The 16523-nt window shown below is 40.8% G+C and overlaps 1 protein-coding gene across 1 annotated transcript; it reads right to left on the bottom strand.

The window, feature by feature from the left end:
* Positions 1 to 8021: 8021 nt before the first annotated feature.
* On the bottom strand, positions 8022 to 15887 carry LOC114289028 (uncharacterized). The gene is made up of 7 exons (XM_082895327.1): positions 15825 to 15887; positions 15499 to 15576; positions 14951 to 15415; positions 14229 to 14656; positions 13612 to 14149; positions 8279 to 8911; positions 8022 to 8198 (listed from the first exon to the last, which is right to left on the bottom strand). Exons 1-7 carry the CDS (start codon positions 15885 to 15887, stop codon positions 8022 to 8024), a joined length of 2382 nt encoding a protein of 793 aa, XP_082751453.1.
* Positions 15888 to 16523: the final 636 nt, after the last annotated feature.

The following is a 16523-nucleotide window of genomic DNA, read 5'->3' as shown; positions in this document are numbered from 1 at the left end:
TGACCGAGGGGAGAGAAGTTTGGGGGAGATGTCGCCTGTGTAGAGATGGCTTTCAGGCGAGGTAGGGCCGGGAAGTATTTTCACACTCCTCAAATAAATGATTTACTATTTACAAAAATATTAAACTACATGGTTAAAAATATTGACGACATATATAAATCAAGGGTTAAAATAGACATAATTCTCAAAGTATACATTCTGAGTCATTTTAATTTTTAATATTTTAAATTGGGCCTATTTGGTAACGTTTACGTTTTCAGTTTATATTTATAAAAATTTTATAAACTGGTTTTTGTTTATTTTTTGTTTATTTTTAGAAAAACATAAACTACAAACGCGTTTGATTTAGACAAAATGTTTTAAAAAAATAAAAAATATAAAAAAGAGTGAGAAATGGCAAGTGGTGACAGGTGATGGGTGGAGACGAGTGGTGGCGGCGGAAGACGGTGGTGGAAAATGATGGCAGGTGGTGGTGGCAGAAGACGCTGGCAAAAAATGGTGGCAGGTGGTGGGTGATGATGGCAGAAGACGGTGGTGGAAAGTGGTGGCAAGTGGCGGGTGGTGGTAGCGGAAGACGGTGGTGGAAAGTGGTGATGGTAGGTGGCGGGTGACGGTGGCGGGTGGTGAGTGTTAACGAGTAGGTGGTGGCGGTGGTGAGTGGTGGTGGCAGGTGGGTGGCTGATGACGAATGGTGGTGGGTGGTGATGGGCGGGTAGTGGGTGGGTGGGTGGGTGGGTGGGTGACGGTGGCGAGTGGCAGGTGGTAGCCAATGGGTGGTGGTGGGTGGTGGTGGCAGGTGGGTGGTGGTGGTGGTGGATGGGTGGGTGACGGTGGCGGGTGGTAGCGAGTGGGTGGTGGTGGCAAGTGGGTGGTGGATGGTAGTGGCAGGTGGGTGGCGAGTGGTGGTGGCGGGCGGTGGATGGTAGTGGCGGGTGGGTGGTGGGTGGTGGTGGCGGTGGTGGTGGCGAGGGGTGGGTGGCAGGTGGGTGGTGAGTGGTGGTGGTGGTGGGTGGGTGGTGAGTGATGGTGGCAGGTGGTGGTGGTAGGTGGTGGTGGCGGAAGACGATGGTGGAAAATGGTGGCGGGTGGTGGCTAGTGTTGGGTGTTAAAAAAAAAAAAACTCAAAACTCAAAACGTGAACTCATTTTTTGTGTTTTCATTTTCTGGCCAAATTTATAAACTGAGACCATTGATTTATAAATTAAAAATTTATCAAACAAGTTTTTATTTGAGTTTTTAAAATTTTTGTAAATATAAACAAAAAACTGAAAACGTAAGTGTTACCAAACGGCACCATTGTTTATTTAATTCTCAATTTATTAATATTGTCACTGGTGTGTTTGGTAACGTTTACGTTTTCAGTTTATATTTACAAAAATTTTATAAAATGATTTTTGTTTATTTTTCGTTTATTTTTAGAAAAACATAAACTACAAACAAGTTTGGTAATTGAGAAAATGTTTAAAAAAATTTAAAAATATAAAAAAGAGTGAGAAATGACAAGTGGTGGCAAGTGGCGGCAAGTGGCGGCAGAAGACGGTGGTGGAAAGTGATGACGGTGGGTGGTGGGTAGCTGGTGGCGGGTGGGTGGGTGACGGTGGTGGGTGGTAACGAGTGGGTGGTGGTGGCGGGTGGTGGGTGGTGGTGACAGGTAGGTGGCGGATAACGGGTGGTGGTGGTGGTGGGTGGGTGGGTGACGGTGGCGAGTGGTAGCGAGTGAGTGGTGGTGGTGATGGTGGCGAGTGGTGGGTGGTGGTGGCAGGTGGGCGGTGGGTGGCGGGTGGGTGGCGGTGGCGGGTGATGGGTGGTAGCGAGTGGGTGGTGGTGGTGGTGGCGGGTAATGGGTGGTGGTGGCGGGTGGTGGGCGGTGGTAGCAGGTAGGTGGCGGATGACGGGTGGTGGTGGGTGGTGATGGTGGGTGGGTGGGTGACGGTGGCGGGTGGTGGGTGGTAGCGAGTGAGTGGTGGTGGTGGTGGTGGGTGGCGGGTGGGTAGCGGATGGTGGTGGGTGGTGGCGGTTAGGTGCAGTGGGTGGGTGGGTGGGTGACGGTAGCGGGTGGTAGGTGGTAGCAAGTGGGTGGTGGTGGTGGTGGTGGGAGGTAGGTGGTGGGTGATGGTGGTGGTGGTGGTGGTGGTGGCAACGATAGGTGGGTAGTGGTGGCGAGTGGGTGGCAGGTGGGTGGTGGGTAGTGGTGGTGGGTGGTTAGTGGTGGTGGCAGGTGTATGGTGAGTGGTGAGTGGTGGTGACAGGTGGTGATAGGGGGTAGGTGGTGGTGGCGGAAGACGGTGGTGGAAAATGGTGGCGGGTGGTGGCTAGTGTTGGGTGGTAAAAAAAAAAAACTCAAAACTCAAAACTCAAACACATTTTTTGTGTTTTCATTTTTTAGCCAAATTTATAAACTGAGACCACTGATTTATAAATCAAAAATTTTACCAAACAAGTTTTTATTTGAGTTTTTAAAATTTTTGTAAATATAAATAGAAAACTGAAAACGTGTGTTACCAAACGGTACCAAATAATCTCTATTTCAGTTTTTATCTACAATTGATAATTGAGGCAAAGTCATTTTTGTCGAACAACCCATCACGTTAAAGGCCTTGTTTGGTAGAACTGTGGAAAAGTGCTTATAGCTTATGCCTTAACAGCTTATAGCTTATAACTATAAACATAAACTGATTTCTGACTTATAAATTAAGCATCTCTTGCCCCACTCAAAGAATAAGCTGATTTCTGACTTACAAAAAGCTATAAGCTGCATTGTTAAGCTAAATCAAATACATCAAAATAACTTAAATTAAACTGAAAGCTAAAATAAGCAGCTTTTAAGCTGCACCAAACAGGCACAAAGACTTCGAAGATTGAGAACTCGTTTGGAACTTGACTAAAAAATTGGATAGATTTCAAGCATTATTCATTGAATGATTCAATATGCAAGAAAGTTTTTCGTGGAGAATGGGACCAAAGCCTTTGCCCATGTAATACGATTCTATTCTACGTAGGAGATGCATGACACTCTGATTGTGACTTAGAAGGAAAGTAGTTAAATTCAAAGCTAAACAAAAGCTTTTCCAATTCTATATATATATATATATATAGATATAATGGACTTGTTTGGTTTGTATCTCAAGATATAATTTGAGAAAATTTTTTAAAATTTTATTTGATTTAAATTTTTTTAATTTTTTTTTCCAAATCAGTTTCTCTCCCATACATCAATCAATCAATTTTTCTCTATTCTCTCTCATTCTTAATCACTTTTTTTCTCAAACACATCCACTCAATTATAATATCAAATCATTCCAAATTCCCAAACTCTAAGACTATTTTCAAAATCAAAAATGCCGAAGACTCCCTTTTTTTCCCACCCCTTTGACCCTCTCTCTCTCATTGGTTGGATTTTCTTTCTTTTTCTTTTTTGTTTCTCTTGTCCTCCAATCACCACCTGTCACATGTGTATGGGGTGGTGATTGGAGGGGTCTCCATCACTCCTCTTTCAAAATTCACAGCTAAACAAACTAATATCTTTATTGGAATGCACATTCTTATTAATTTCTAAAATTAATATCGATCAAAGAAAGCTTACTGACAAAATTTGCCGTAATTACGATAGATGTCACTGGTGAGTACATCACCATCACTGTCGGGGAGGGTCAATGACATGTTTGGACTCAAAGCGGCCGCCGTCCGAATCAAAGCTCTTGCTCGTGCTAGTCCGTGCTCGTGTCCCCCGTTTTTCTCTCTCTGCAATTTCACATCAATTCATAAAAAATTGCTGTAACACAGAGCCGTATATATATTAAAATTATATATGCACGTACTTTTAAATTTCAATTAAAAATCATGAATACAAATCGGTGCATATAAAGGTGCACATGAGTGGATTTCTATATATGTATGTATTTGATTCTGAGAGCATGGTTTGAATTTGACTACAACAATGGCATGCCGCTTTATGTAGGTATCTACGTAACCTCAAACTGATCAGATACTGATACACACACACACAGATTGTAAAAAAAAAAAGCTTTCAGTTTCTCAATTGAGCCATTAATTACTCACTCTGCAATTTCACATCAGATTAACAAAAATAGATTTACATTAGTTGAGTACCTCCATAAACGTACGTAATATCTGATGAATCTGAAGAGAGAGAGAGAGAGTGCATGCTTACAATGACAATCCGATTTCTAAATGAATTAGTAGTGGTGGATCGAGCTTGGAACTCATCGGAAGCGCTGGTAAGCTTGGTCTGCAACTCCACAATCGGAACTTTGAATTCGGATTTCGAACCAATGAAGAACTTGAACGAACTGAAATTGCCTGAAACAAAAAATACCAAAGCGATTGAGAGAACAAAAAACGATGCAATCACGCGAGCAGAGACTCCATATCCATAAGTCGCCTCATTCATCTCAAAAAATCCTATCTCTCTCTCTAGTTTCTCTCTCTAAAAGAGTTGATAGAGAGATGGAAAGACGGGGGATAGATTAGTGCGTCTCTCTCTCTCTGATTATTGAAATTTACGGCGGAGAAAAGGCTGGGAAGCTTCTATTTACACACACCAAATCCCCTCTTTGCACATTCTTCTCACTACACACATCAAAAAAATTAATTCTTAATTCTTTTACTCACTGCACACACACATTTAATTCCACATCTACCCCCTCTCTCTCACACACACACACACCAGATCCTCAAACCCAACTCTCCCAACGGTACACACCCATTGAAGCTGCATCTCTCACATTGCTCTCCCAACGGTGGAAATAAATCCATTAAAGTTGCGCTGCATTTCTCACATTGCTCTCCCAACGGTGCAAATAGCTCCCTGCCTCACACAGTTGGGGTAACTTTTTTCACCAATCTTTAATTTTTTTCATTTGCCAAATAGCTCCCAACGGCTAGCACACCCCATGTCCTGTTGAAATTAATGATTATTTTTTCATTTGTAATGTAGAGTTTTGTATTAAACCATTTTCAAAACGAACAAGTCATTCGGAACTAGTTTTCCGAAAGATAACAATTTGTTCGGACGTAGAAATCCGAAAATATTCATTCATTTCAACAGTAGATTTCCGAAAATTTTTCATTGTTTCGATAGTCAACTTCCGAAAATTTTGAATTTGGACAACACTCAACTTTCGAAAATTAAGTTTGTGTTTCAGTTTTCAACTTCCAAACAGAATATGTAGTTTCAGTTGTGAACTTCCGAACAGGTTTTTTTTTTTTTTTTCCTTCTTTTATATATTATTGTTTGAAGGGAGCTTCTACTTCCACATCCCCATTTTTTGTGGTCTTTACACAAATTTAATAAAAACTATTTTTATTATAATTTTATTTTCAAGTGAAATTACTATTATAGACATTACATAAACACATTCGGAAGTTGAATGTCAAAAAAATAAAAAAAAAATCTAAACTCTACTTCTGAACAAGTTGTTTATTTTCGAAATGCTACTTCCGAACCAATTATTTATTGAAAAAGATGTGTAAAGAGAGGAATGGGTGTGTACAAATAGAAGCTCCCTTGTTTCAATTGTATAGTCATTAAACAATTATTTTTTGCAGATAATATGGATTCTGAATGTCAACGTGTCCCACCTACTGCTTCAAATAGACGACGTCGTGAATTGGATGTAGACCATGAACGAGGACGAGGGCGTGGGCGAGGATGAGGTCAAGGTCGTGGTCGAGGTCGTGATCCCATTTCGGTAGAATATGATATCCCCAGTGCCAGTCAAAGTCGGAGCCAAAGCCAAAGCCAAAGCTAAAGACGAGTTCAAGGTTATGATATGCCTGACATTGCTGTGGAGGATGCCTCTTTACTTGATTCTCCTCCTTTCCAGGAAGAGGACCTTACTCATGCTTTCACAGGTGGACCAACTGATCCATCAATACTGCGGAGTTTCAATAGTCATGTCGTTGCAACTGTTTGGCACGGGGAGGTAAACATTCCTGAGTAAAAGTGAAATTCATTTGTATATGAAGTTTTTTTTTTTCTTCTGTGTGTGTTGTATGGTAGTTTCTAATGAGATATTATTTGTGTTACAGGAACGAGGGCCCCTAAAGTGTCATAATCACTCTTCGAAGATCCTTGCATGGCCATGGTGGTCAGTAGAGAACAACACTAGAATCAAAGCCATTATTGAGCAATCTGGGCTGTCACAGTTAGCTCGTTACACTTATCGGTTCGTCAACAAGCTTCTAATCTCCAGTTTTGTTGAGAGATGGCAACCTGAGACGAACACATTTCACATGACAGTTGGTGAGATGACCTTGACCCTGGATGATGTTGGCACTATTCTTGGCCTTCCCATTGTAGGCAAATCAGTCAGCGTACCAGATGTGACAGATCATCATGGAGTTACACTACTGGTTTATGGCTTGGGGATTACTGAATGTGCAGCACATGAAGAGGTTTCTACTGCTGGTGGCAATTCAGTTAGGCTTGAGTGGTTGTGAAGTCAGTTTGCTGGTGTCACAGATTCAGACCCCGAGGAGGCTATACAGTGCACTGCTAGAGCTTATTTGTTGTTTCTATTGGGATATACACTCTTCAGTGACAAGAGTGGCGGCAGGGTTCCTGTTGTTTACCTTGGCTTATTGATGGATTTGGGATCCATTCATACTTACGCCTGGGGTGCTGCTGCATTGGCATTTTTATACAAACAGTTGGGGTATGCTAGCCGGTCCGGGGTTAAGGAGATGGGTGGTTATATGACTCTTTTGGAGGAGTGGATTTATGAGCACTTCCGAGCATTCCGACCTCACTAGAACATGGGCTACAATGAAGACATGCCACACGTGTACCATTGGGCATCTAGGAGAGAGGCGGGTTCCTCCATTGATCATTTGAAATCTTTTCGAGCTGAGCTTGACAGTTTGGTAGCTACTGATGTAAGTTTACTCGTCCTGAGATAATTTTAACACTTTCCATTTATCTTACCCTTTATATACTTTAATTCAAAAACACTTTACGTTTATAGGTTATTTGGGATCTATACCATAGCTGCAGAGACCGGCATCCATGTAACCCGGTTACGTTCCACCATGGATGCTTAAAGTGCTTAGACGTTGTCGAACCCTATCATCCAGATAGAGTTCTGAGGCAGTTTGGCAGGGTTCAAACCATCCCAGATGCACCTCTAGCTCCCAGTCGTGGTGCTCGAGGCAACATATCTGCACGATATAGAGTCATGCATAGATACTTGGATAGGATCTGGGAGGCTTAGGATAACCACGTGTTATCTGAGCAACGGAGGAGCACACTAGTTCGTCTGCCTTGGGAATGTGTACTAGGTTACATGGATTGGTATAAGAATATCACGCACCTATATGTTGAGCACACTGATGAACCGCGTGTCCATGACCATCAGGATTTCAGCCAGCATGCCGATGTAATATATCATCCTCTTTTATGCATTTGTAACTTACTTTTTATTTTCTAATATGTTCCCTAAAATGTGATATTCTTTTCAAATGCAACGTATTGCACATGCACTGCAGATTTCACATCCTATTATTGACGCTGGTTATGAGGAGGGAATTCGACATCCTCATCGACTTTACCAAGCTATCGAGAGTATGACGCATGTCCTTCAAGGTCAGCACATTGACGAAGCTGGACCTAGTTATACTGGAGGTCGCTTTCCATCTTCGACATTGATATACAGTCGTAGGCCTAGGTGTAGGCATACAGCTGATTCGTGACATGTTATTTGTTAGTTGATGAATTTTTTGTGGTGTTTTTGGTAAGATGATATTATTGTAATGGTAACAGTGGTTAATATTTTCTTATTAGAATGAAATGGCAACAATGGTTAATACCATTGAAAATGACATTTTATTATTAGAATGGAATGATAACAATGGTCGTTGATTTTGTAAATGATATTTTCTTATTACAATGGAATGGTATCAATGGTCGATAACATTCAATCCATGCCACATAACACATCAACATAAAAAATACATCCATTAATTTCTTCCATAATTATAACATTGTCAAATGCATACATGTGTCATGTGACATTAACAACATCAAATGTCTCTCGAGTAGCTACATTATCATAAATAATGTCCTTGAAATGTTGAATGCAACGCACATATGCATCATCCCAGTTGACAGTGCAAGGGTGACAGTATTTTCGCCAATTAGTGGCTATAGGAAGAACTGGATGGCCTGGCTGCAACAAAACCTGCACCAAATATCAATTGAGTTAGTGGTCATACCTCATAACTTCTTGTACATGCACAAATTTATAAGTTTCTGTTATACCCAGACGAAATGATTTCCGTTGACAAACCCAATGGCAATCTCACGTCTATCAAGTTGAGGTATTGGCACTGTTTTAAGAGGTAAAAAGGTGAGACATTGCTGTAATGACAAGTGGTATAACACAAGATTGTAGCACGATGCAACAAGATGCCCCATGTCTGGCATAGTCATCCAATGTGAGTATCCAGGACTATCTTCAAAGTATGACAATATGCTTGTCAATTCTTCAAACCTTTCGTAAGACCCATAAAGTGTAATGTATTCCTCTTTGTGTGTGTGCAACTTACCCAACAGATCACGCCTAACCTGTGCCCAATCATCTTCTGTATGACCAATTGAAGCAGCTATAGCCTTGAAACCACAATTCCCATCTGTAGCTACATCCTTGACAAACTTAATATATGGTTTCAACCCAAAAGGGAAAGCATCAACATATGCACCAGGTTCCACTGTTCTAGTAATGTATACCTTCCCTTTCGCATTCTCCTTCTCCTTTCTCTTAACATGTCGTTTTTTCTTGGTTTCCAGAGTAGAAGCTAATGTAGTGATTTGCGTGTCCCTAGGTGAGAATGAATCATGTCCAGATTGCACCAACTCAAATGCACACGGGTCACGACGGGTAGAAACATTGATCTTTGTAGACACCCCATTTTTGACCGACCTTAAGACTCAGATGTCACCAACTGAGCGCTCGGTGATGTTGCATATTGTGCTCGTTCTGAGGTTTCAGAGTCTCGGCTGCGAGTCTTGCCTCTGGACTTCGGAGCTCTTTTGTGCTTTGCCTCGGTTTACGAACCAGGTCCTGTTTTCTTTGTTTTCTCTTCCCGAAGGGAAGTAGAGGTCTCGTAGACCACCTCTTAGTGGCCGTAGGCTACGTTTCGTGGTCGTAGGCCATTTTTCCCGTTTGGAGCCCAGTTTCCGATTTTCGGAGCCGTCGGTCGTGTGCCTCGGTTCGGGACTGCTTAACTACCTCCGTTTGCTCCAGTTTTTGGCACACACCTTGTTTCCTCCCTTTAGAGAAACACTGTGGCCCGAGAGACCACCTTCGTGGTCATACGCCACTTCCGGTGCCTAACAGCCTGTTTTCGGGGCCTCGAATCACGCGTTTTGGCCTCTGAACCTTCGTTTTGCATCCGTCTTGGTCCATTTTTGGTAGAGACCCTATTTTCATTGTTAGGGAGGTGGTAGGATGGTGGGAGGCCACCTTTTCCCTTGAAAAACCAGTTTTCTCATTTTCTCTCTCCAAAAGCCGATTTTTCTGACAAAAAGCTGGTTTTTCTCACTTTTGAGCCACATTTTCTGGCTTTTCATACCACCATTGTGTTGTGCTCATCTGGGAGGCCACCAATATGGGTAGGCCGACCAATAATTCATATTTGACCCTGTTGAACCTTGCTTAAAAGCTAGCTTTTCTCTCTCCTGGGTCACTTTTTCTGGTTTTTCACTACACAGCTGTGTTGCACTCATCTGGGAGGCCACCTTTTTGGGGTGGCCAGCCATAAATTTTTGTTGACCTTTTTGACCCCTGGTCGACCGACCAGGGGGAGTGGCCAGCCGGCCACTTGAATTGGCCGCCCTGCTTCTTGCCTTTTGCTCTCTTTGAGTGTAATCCAACTGTACCAGTTTGAGACCATTTGGTGCATCCTCCATACACGTGTATGGAGGATACTTAGGGTCCCTTTGGGATATTTTGAAGCCTCTCCTCTATAAGGAGAGGCTTGGCTTCATATCTGAGGGTTGAACAATTTTGGTGAAGGCATATACCCTCCATCCTCCATATTCACTCTTCCAAGCTCCAAAACCCTAGTTTTCTTGACCTTTTTGCACTACAACCCTTAGCACCACACCTCCATCATCCATTCCAGCACTTTGGGACTGACTTTCAAGGGTTGAAGGGTCACTAACTTGGTCCAAAAGCTCCAGCTTGGCTGCTCTTCAAGGGTAAGTGCGTATTTCCCTTAAACTTGCATTTTTTTGCTCCATTGATTAGCCTTACTTGCAAGTATTTATGGACTTTTTCATAAACTATAAAGTGTCATATTTTGAGCTCTTCTTGAATATTGATTAAGGACACTTTTCTGTTTGAGGCCTCCTACACCCTTGTGTGTTTTACCCCTCTTTGAAGGCCTATTTTGCTTCATTGCTTAGCCCTATTTGAAAGCATTTCTGGACTTTGACCTAAACTGTGAAGTATCTTATTTTGAGCCCCTCTTCAAATTGTTTTAAGGGAACTTTGCTTTTTGAGGTTATCTACTTCCTTGTTTGCCCAATCTCTCTTTTAGGGCTATTTTCGCATCCTATTTTAGCCTTACTTGTGAACATTTTCGAGATTTGTTATAAACTGGAAAAAGTCTTGTTTTGACCTCCTCTTTACGTTTGTTTAGGTCACTTTTCTGTTTGGAGTCATCTCCTTCCTTGCATGTTTCATTTCCACATGCTTTGAGCCATGCATTTGAATATTTGCATTAGCCTTGTTTTGGCCTCTTAGCCACTGAAATACAGTGGATTTTCAGTGGCTTTGATGAAGTTTTAAGCTTTGAAATCATAGAGAGTGACCCTCTCACCCCTCATTCTCTTTACTAGCATGATTGGCCTTCCAAAGGGACTCTATTTGTCATGCATTGAAGTCATGTTTTAGGCCTCATTTTGTGGGTTTTAAGGTCTTCTTAAGCTCTGTCAAGAGCCCATTTTGCCATATTTTATGTCCCTTATGCATGTGCAGAGCAATCCCATTCAAAGCCTTTCAAAGAGGCCTTTCTTTGCATGATTCCTAGACCCATTTCAGGGCCAATTTGGTGAGTTTTAGGGCTGTCATAATCCATTTCCAGAAGTGGTTTCGCTATGCTACATGTCTATCTTGTATGTGCTTAACAACCCCTTTCATGGCCCTCCAAAGAAGTCCCTCATCTTTACATGCATGGGCTGCATTTCAGTGATTATTTGGGCATATTTTGGCATGTTTTATTCACTATTTTTGGCTGGTTTGGTGAGTTCTCATATGCTTCATATACATGCCATGTAAACTATGCTTGCTAGCCAATATTGCATGCTATTTTAGTCCATCATGTTAGCATCTTTTGGCCATGCTTTAAACTAGAAATGTGCATGTTTTGGGACTGCCTTGGCTCTGTCTTTAGACTTCATGATCAAATAATGCTTACTTTGTATACTTGTGGTTCAATACATGTGTTTAGTTTTGAGTTTCGGGGTTTATTCCTTGTATTGTGCACCATGTTTGCATGTTTCGGGACCATTTTGTATCATGTTTCAGTGCTGGAAATTACATGTTTGTATGCCATCTTTCATGCCTTGCCATGCCTTGTTAGAGTTGCATGTTGTGCCATAGGTTCGGTCCTCGGTTTGCGTGTATGTGTGCACGCATTTCGGTTGTCTCATTTTCATGTAATGGCTACTGATGTGAGTGTGGCTGAGGTCCACTCGTGTTGGTGTAAGTCCATTATGCATTGTGTATTTTATTTCATAGCATTGCGTATGCTAGGTTGTATGTTAGAGCATTGTGTATGTCATGTTGCATCGTGCATTGTGTATGCCATTTCATAGCATTGCGTATGCTAGGTTGTATGTTAGTCGCATTGTGTATGCCATCTCATTTACATTGTGTTTGGGGTAGGAGTTAGCCCAAACACGAGAAACGAGGCGCGTTTCGTACTCAAAGTGACGAAACGTGTCTCAATTCCCAGTTGCCGACACTCTGGATTACCCATGATGGAGTTTAGGTCTTATTGTGTTCTCATGTGCATTCATTTCATATTGAGTCGTGCAATTCGATTCCTCGGCCATCATGCATCGATATGCGTGATTAGTGGCACGAGGATCGAGGACTACACTCCCTGAAGACTAGTCATGCATACATATGTGAAAATACTTTGACATGCCCTTTTGTTGCTCTCTGTTGAAGCAAATCAAAAATCAGCAGCCTTCTGGAGCTTTGCACAATATTCCGAGAACAATTTCAAACAGAGGCAAACTGGGGCATCGCAATGGATTTCCGCGCAAGGCAACTCAAGCATGCATCATTCATCATTCGGAACAGAGCTGAGGCGGTCCATGGATTTACGTGCTAATTTACCTGCTTTTCTAGATTAATTTGTTAATTAATTAGGATTTTCTATTTATTCGGACTGTACTATTTATCCGGATTGTATATTATTTATTCGGACCCTCCGAGCGAGGGCACAACTATAATAAGTGTGCGTGTGTGTGATGTATGTCTTCCAACCCCACGTCTTTCTCCCTTTTATTTACCAGCTTATGATGGTTAGTTTAGGGCATGTTTCAATTAGCATACAGTATGATAACATGTTTGCATTCATTCATCTGTCTTGCATGCACCGGGCTCGGCGCATCATACTAACTGCATTGTATTTCAATTCCAAGTTGAATACTTGTTAGCTGTAGCATTTCACATGTCATTTTAGAATAGCCGAGCCTATTGTAGTTGCATTTTTGCATGTGTTGCATTAGGTATTTCAGCATAGTTAGGATCATGCGTGAATCTCTAACATAGCTTCTGTTTTGTCTTGGAGTACTCGATAAGTGTTTATGCTTTAGCATCCTTGCATGTGTGTGAGTGACTGCCATGATAGCATACTTACCATGAGGCTATGTGCTTATATGATACAACTGTCTGAATGCCTGTGGGTGAATGTTGGATTATCTGAATTGGAACAATTCATCAATTGTGAGTTTTAAGCCCACTAGATAGTGGCAAAACCATATTTTCTAAGCCCACCCGAGGGTAGCAAAATCTGCATTTTAAGCCTACTTGCGAGTAGCAAACCACTTTCAAAAACAAACATGAAATGTTTTGTTCCAATTCAGGCGATTCAGTCTATACTTGTATGCTGTACGCATCACATAGTAAATCTAGGCTAATAACCGGAATAAGAATGCATAATGTTTTCAAAACTAGATATCATGGTTAGTAGAGGCTGATCTTTGATCGGGCGAGCGGGGGTGCTCACGAAGTGACCTTCCCCAATCGTACCCAAGTTCCCGAGCCGAGGCAACTTTGGTGATGACGGACACATGGCCTTAGGCAACGAGTCAGGGTTTCCTAAATTCCCCCAAAATAAATATTTAGGTGGCGACTCTGTATCTGGCAAAGCAGTCCATGTTTGGCACTTCTTTCAAAAAATCTGTTTTCAAAAAAGATTTGCCGGATTTGGACTCTTTGATGATTCATCGGTCTTGTATTACACTCTGCGAGATTAGATACAGGACTGTAACACAAATTGAGTCCGAACTGCAGTGAGGCCCGAGGGCGCGTCTACAATCTTCTTATGATCCCGAGGACGTGTTTTGGGCTTCACCTCTGGCTCAACAAGAAAAGTGCTTCCCGGATATACAATCTCTTTCAATTTCTTCAAAAGCTCCAACTGCATGGTTCTATCACTTTCATTAAACTTGTTCACAAACAACTCTACTTCTGCATGACAACTCACCTCTGTTTCCTCTTTTTTCTTGCATATGGAGATATGAAGTTGCCTCCACTGTGAGTGTATGGTAGCAAGTGGTATAGGACAATCTTGTCTGATGTAGTCAGCAATCTTATGGGCACAAGGTAAACCATGAGTGTAGCGAAGGACGCATCCACAAGCTTCAACATCAATACCAATGGAATTGGCTCTCTTACTCTCTACAAGCAAATACTCCAATGCAGAGATAGACACATTACCCTGTAGCTCCCTGAACTGAGAAGGTTTAAATTGATATTGCACAACAGTAAATGAAGCCTTGATATCAGTGTGTTGCAACTCAAGCAGACTGTGTATTTTCTCAAATGATGCCTGAAATGAGACTTGACATGAACCCAATTGTCTTTTAAGTTTTGCATGTACACTCTCAGCCCTGTTCAATTCAATGTAAGTCAAATTAAAATCAAGTACATGGCACTTATTAATAACATATTGAACAAAAGTAATCTTACCGGTTTGTTGTAACATTGCCATAATGCATACACGTGTCTGTCCATGGCACCACAAATTTCTCCTTGTAAGGAACCAACCAAGTATCCATAACGTATATGACTGCATCAAGATAACTACTGAATTCCTTAAGTAATGATATAAGACGCTCATCGTATTGAATTTCAGAAGATGAACATACTAAAGAGTTCCACTCATGGTTGAACTTCTCCCATTTCTGCTGTGTCTCAAACATTTTCTTGCATTTGGTCAATACATTCTTACTGATATGCCAATGACATAATAAATGTCTGCCACTAGGGAATATCTTATGTATGGCATTCATCAAGGCTAGCTCTCTGTCAGTAACAATAATTGTTGGCACAACAAAACCATCCATGACATCACGCAATGTAGCTAACACCCACGCATAGTTATCGACCTTCTCATACTATAAGTATGCGAAAGCTACAGAGAAAGTCATTTCAGTTGATATCATTCCCACAATTTCAAGAAGAGGAAGACGATATCTGTTGGTTTTATATGTGCAATCCATAATTAATATACGTGGGAAAGACCGAAATAAGTCCAAACTGGTAGGATGTGCCCAAAACAAGTCTGTCACAGTCATCGTGGACTCTTCAGACCGATGGCGCTCAATGTAATTATACTTGGCCAATTCACCCAATAAGTGTTGTATCTGTGATCTTCCAGCTCTTTGTACCATCCTGTTTCAATAGCGTACATTGTAAATGGTTTTAAGTGTGCTTATATTGAGGGCATCTCGTTGTTTCAAGGTTACTTGGATTTCTTTTGGCCGAACCATGCTCTTTGACATATCCATTAACAATTCTTTCTTATCCTTTGATAGCCTCCCCGCATATGAATGTCCCTCAAGATGCTCCGCAGGTGGATGGTTATGCAATCCGCATACTACGGTCAATGCCCATTCATCATGTGTGGTAAACCTGTGAGCCCTTATATCAAAAGGACAACCACACTTCTTCGTACCGGTTATTCTTGATGTATTGTTGCCATCATGTTTTAACTTTTTTGTCGCTCTATATTGGCCACTCCTCTCACAAGCAAGATACATCCTGGGTCTTTTTTTCCCTCCACCATAGTCTGATGTTTTGATTACAATGACCAAACCATTTCTCTTTCCAACTTCACGTACCCAGTTGAGCAATTCATCCTTACTTTTGAATGCCTACAAAGTCAAATAAATATTATCAAACATTTACATTTGTTGAGTAATTCGAAACATAATCATTATAATTTCGTAGAGTGAACCTGTTCAGTTGTGAATTGAGTAGTGTAATCCAACACAAAATCCGCGCAAACCTGACTTCTTTGAGTTGACACATATTCCTACATGTTTTGTATAACATTACAAATTTTTAATGGCATTATAAAGAAATTAAATACTTTTTTCGAACAACAACTTCCGAAATTAAATACTTTTTTCAGACAACAACTTCCGAAATTAAATACTTTTTTCAGACAACAACTTTCGAAAATAAATACTTATTTCGGTAGTAGATTTCCAAACAAAATAATATTATTCGACTTTGGTTATCCGAACGACGCTGGAAAAAAGAAGAAGAAGAGAAACTCACATTTCCTTCGCTATGTTTCTCATGAACATTTATTTGCTGATTTTCAGAAGATAAATCCTCCATAACAATGATGAATGAGGAAGAAGCTACGAATGAGGAAGGTTGATGCTTTCCCTTCTAGCTTAATGTATGATGAATGAGTGTATTGAGAAGTTACGAACTTGGAGCTTAATGGAAAAAGCTACGAACTTGGAAGAAGCTACGAATGAGTGAATGAGTGCTTTCACTTCTAGCTCAATGGAAGAAGTTGAACTTGGAGCTTCAACGTGAAGTCTGGATGGATGTGTGCATTAAGACGTTTTGAATTAGGTAGATGTCTAAAATAGTAATTACACTTAAGGATAAAATTGTAATTAAAATAAATATCATTAAGTGTGTGTATAGAAGGGATTTGGTGTGTGTAGATAAAAGCTCCCAAAAGGTTGCGAGCCTTAAACTACGAAACAAGGTTAAATTATGAAATTGGCCCTATGAATAGATTTACATAAATGAAAACCGTGTGTAACAATTTGCCAAATGACTCTCTTTTTTTTTTTTCTTTTTTTTTTTAAAGTTGAAAATCAAAACCAAAAAAAAAAAAAAAAAAAAGATAAAACTTCCAATGACCAACTCTCAATAAAAAGTTAAAAACTCAACCAAAAAAAATAAATAAATTATTATTATCAACTAAAAAAATAAAAAACAATTATCTACTCGCAC

The sequence above is a fragment of the Camellia sinensis genome, chromosome 11, assembly GCF_055761805.1.
Source record: "Camellia sinensis isolate YWXY chromosome 11, ASM5576180v1, whole genome shotgun sequence".
Classification (NCBI taxonomy): Eukaryota; Viridiplantae; Streptophyta; class Magnoliopsida; order Ericales; family Theaceae; genus Camellia; species Camellia sinensis.
This window is presented reverse-complemented; position numbering and strand designations above follow the sequence as displayed.

Excerpts from the sequence above, each read along its gene's own strand:
- LOC114289028 (XM_082895327.1), bottom strand. The coding sequence starts at position 15,887 with ATGGAGGATTTATCTTCTGAAAATCAGCAAATAAATGTTCATGAGAAA. Across the intron at positions 15,577-15,824 it reads AGAAACATAGCGAAGGAAAT|GAATATGTGTCAACTCAAAG; the intron begins GTGAGTTTCTCT and ends CAAAACATGTAG. Across the intron at positions 15,416-15,498 it reads CTCAATTCACAACTGAACAG|GCATTCAAAAGTAAGGATGA; the intron begins GTTCACTCTACG and ends TTGACTTTGTAG.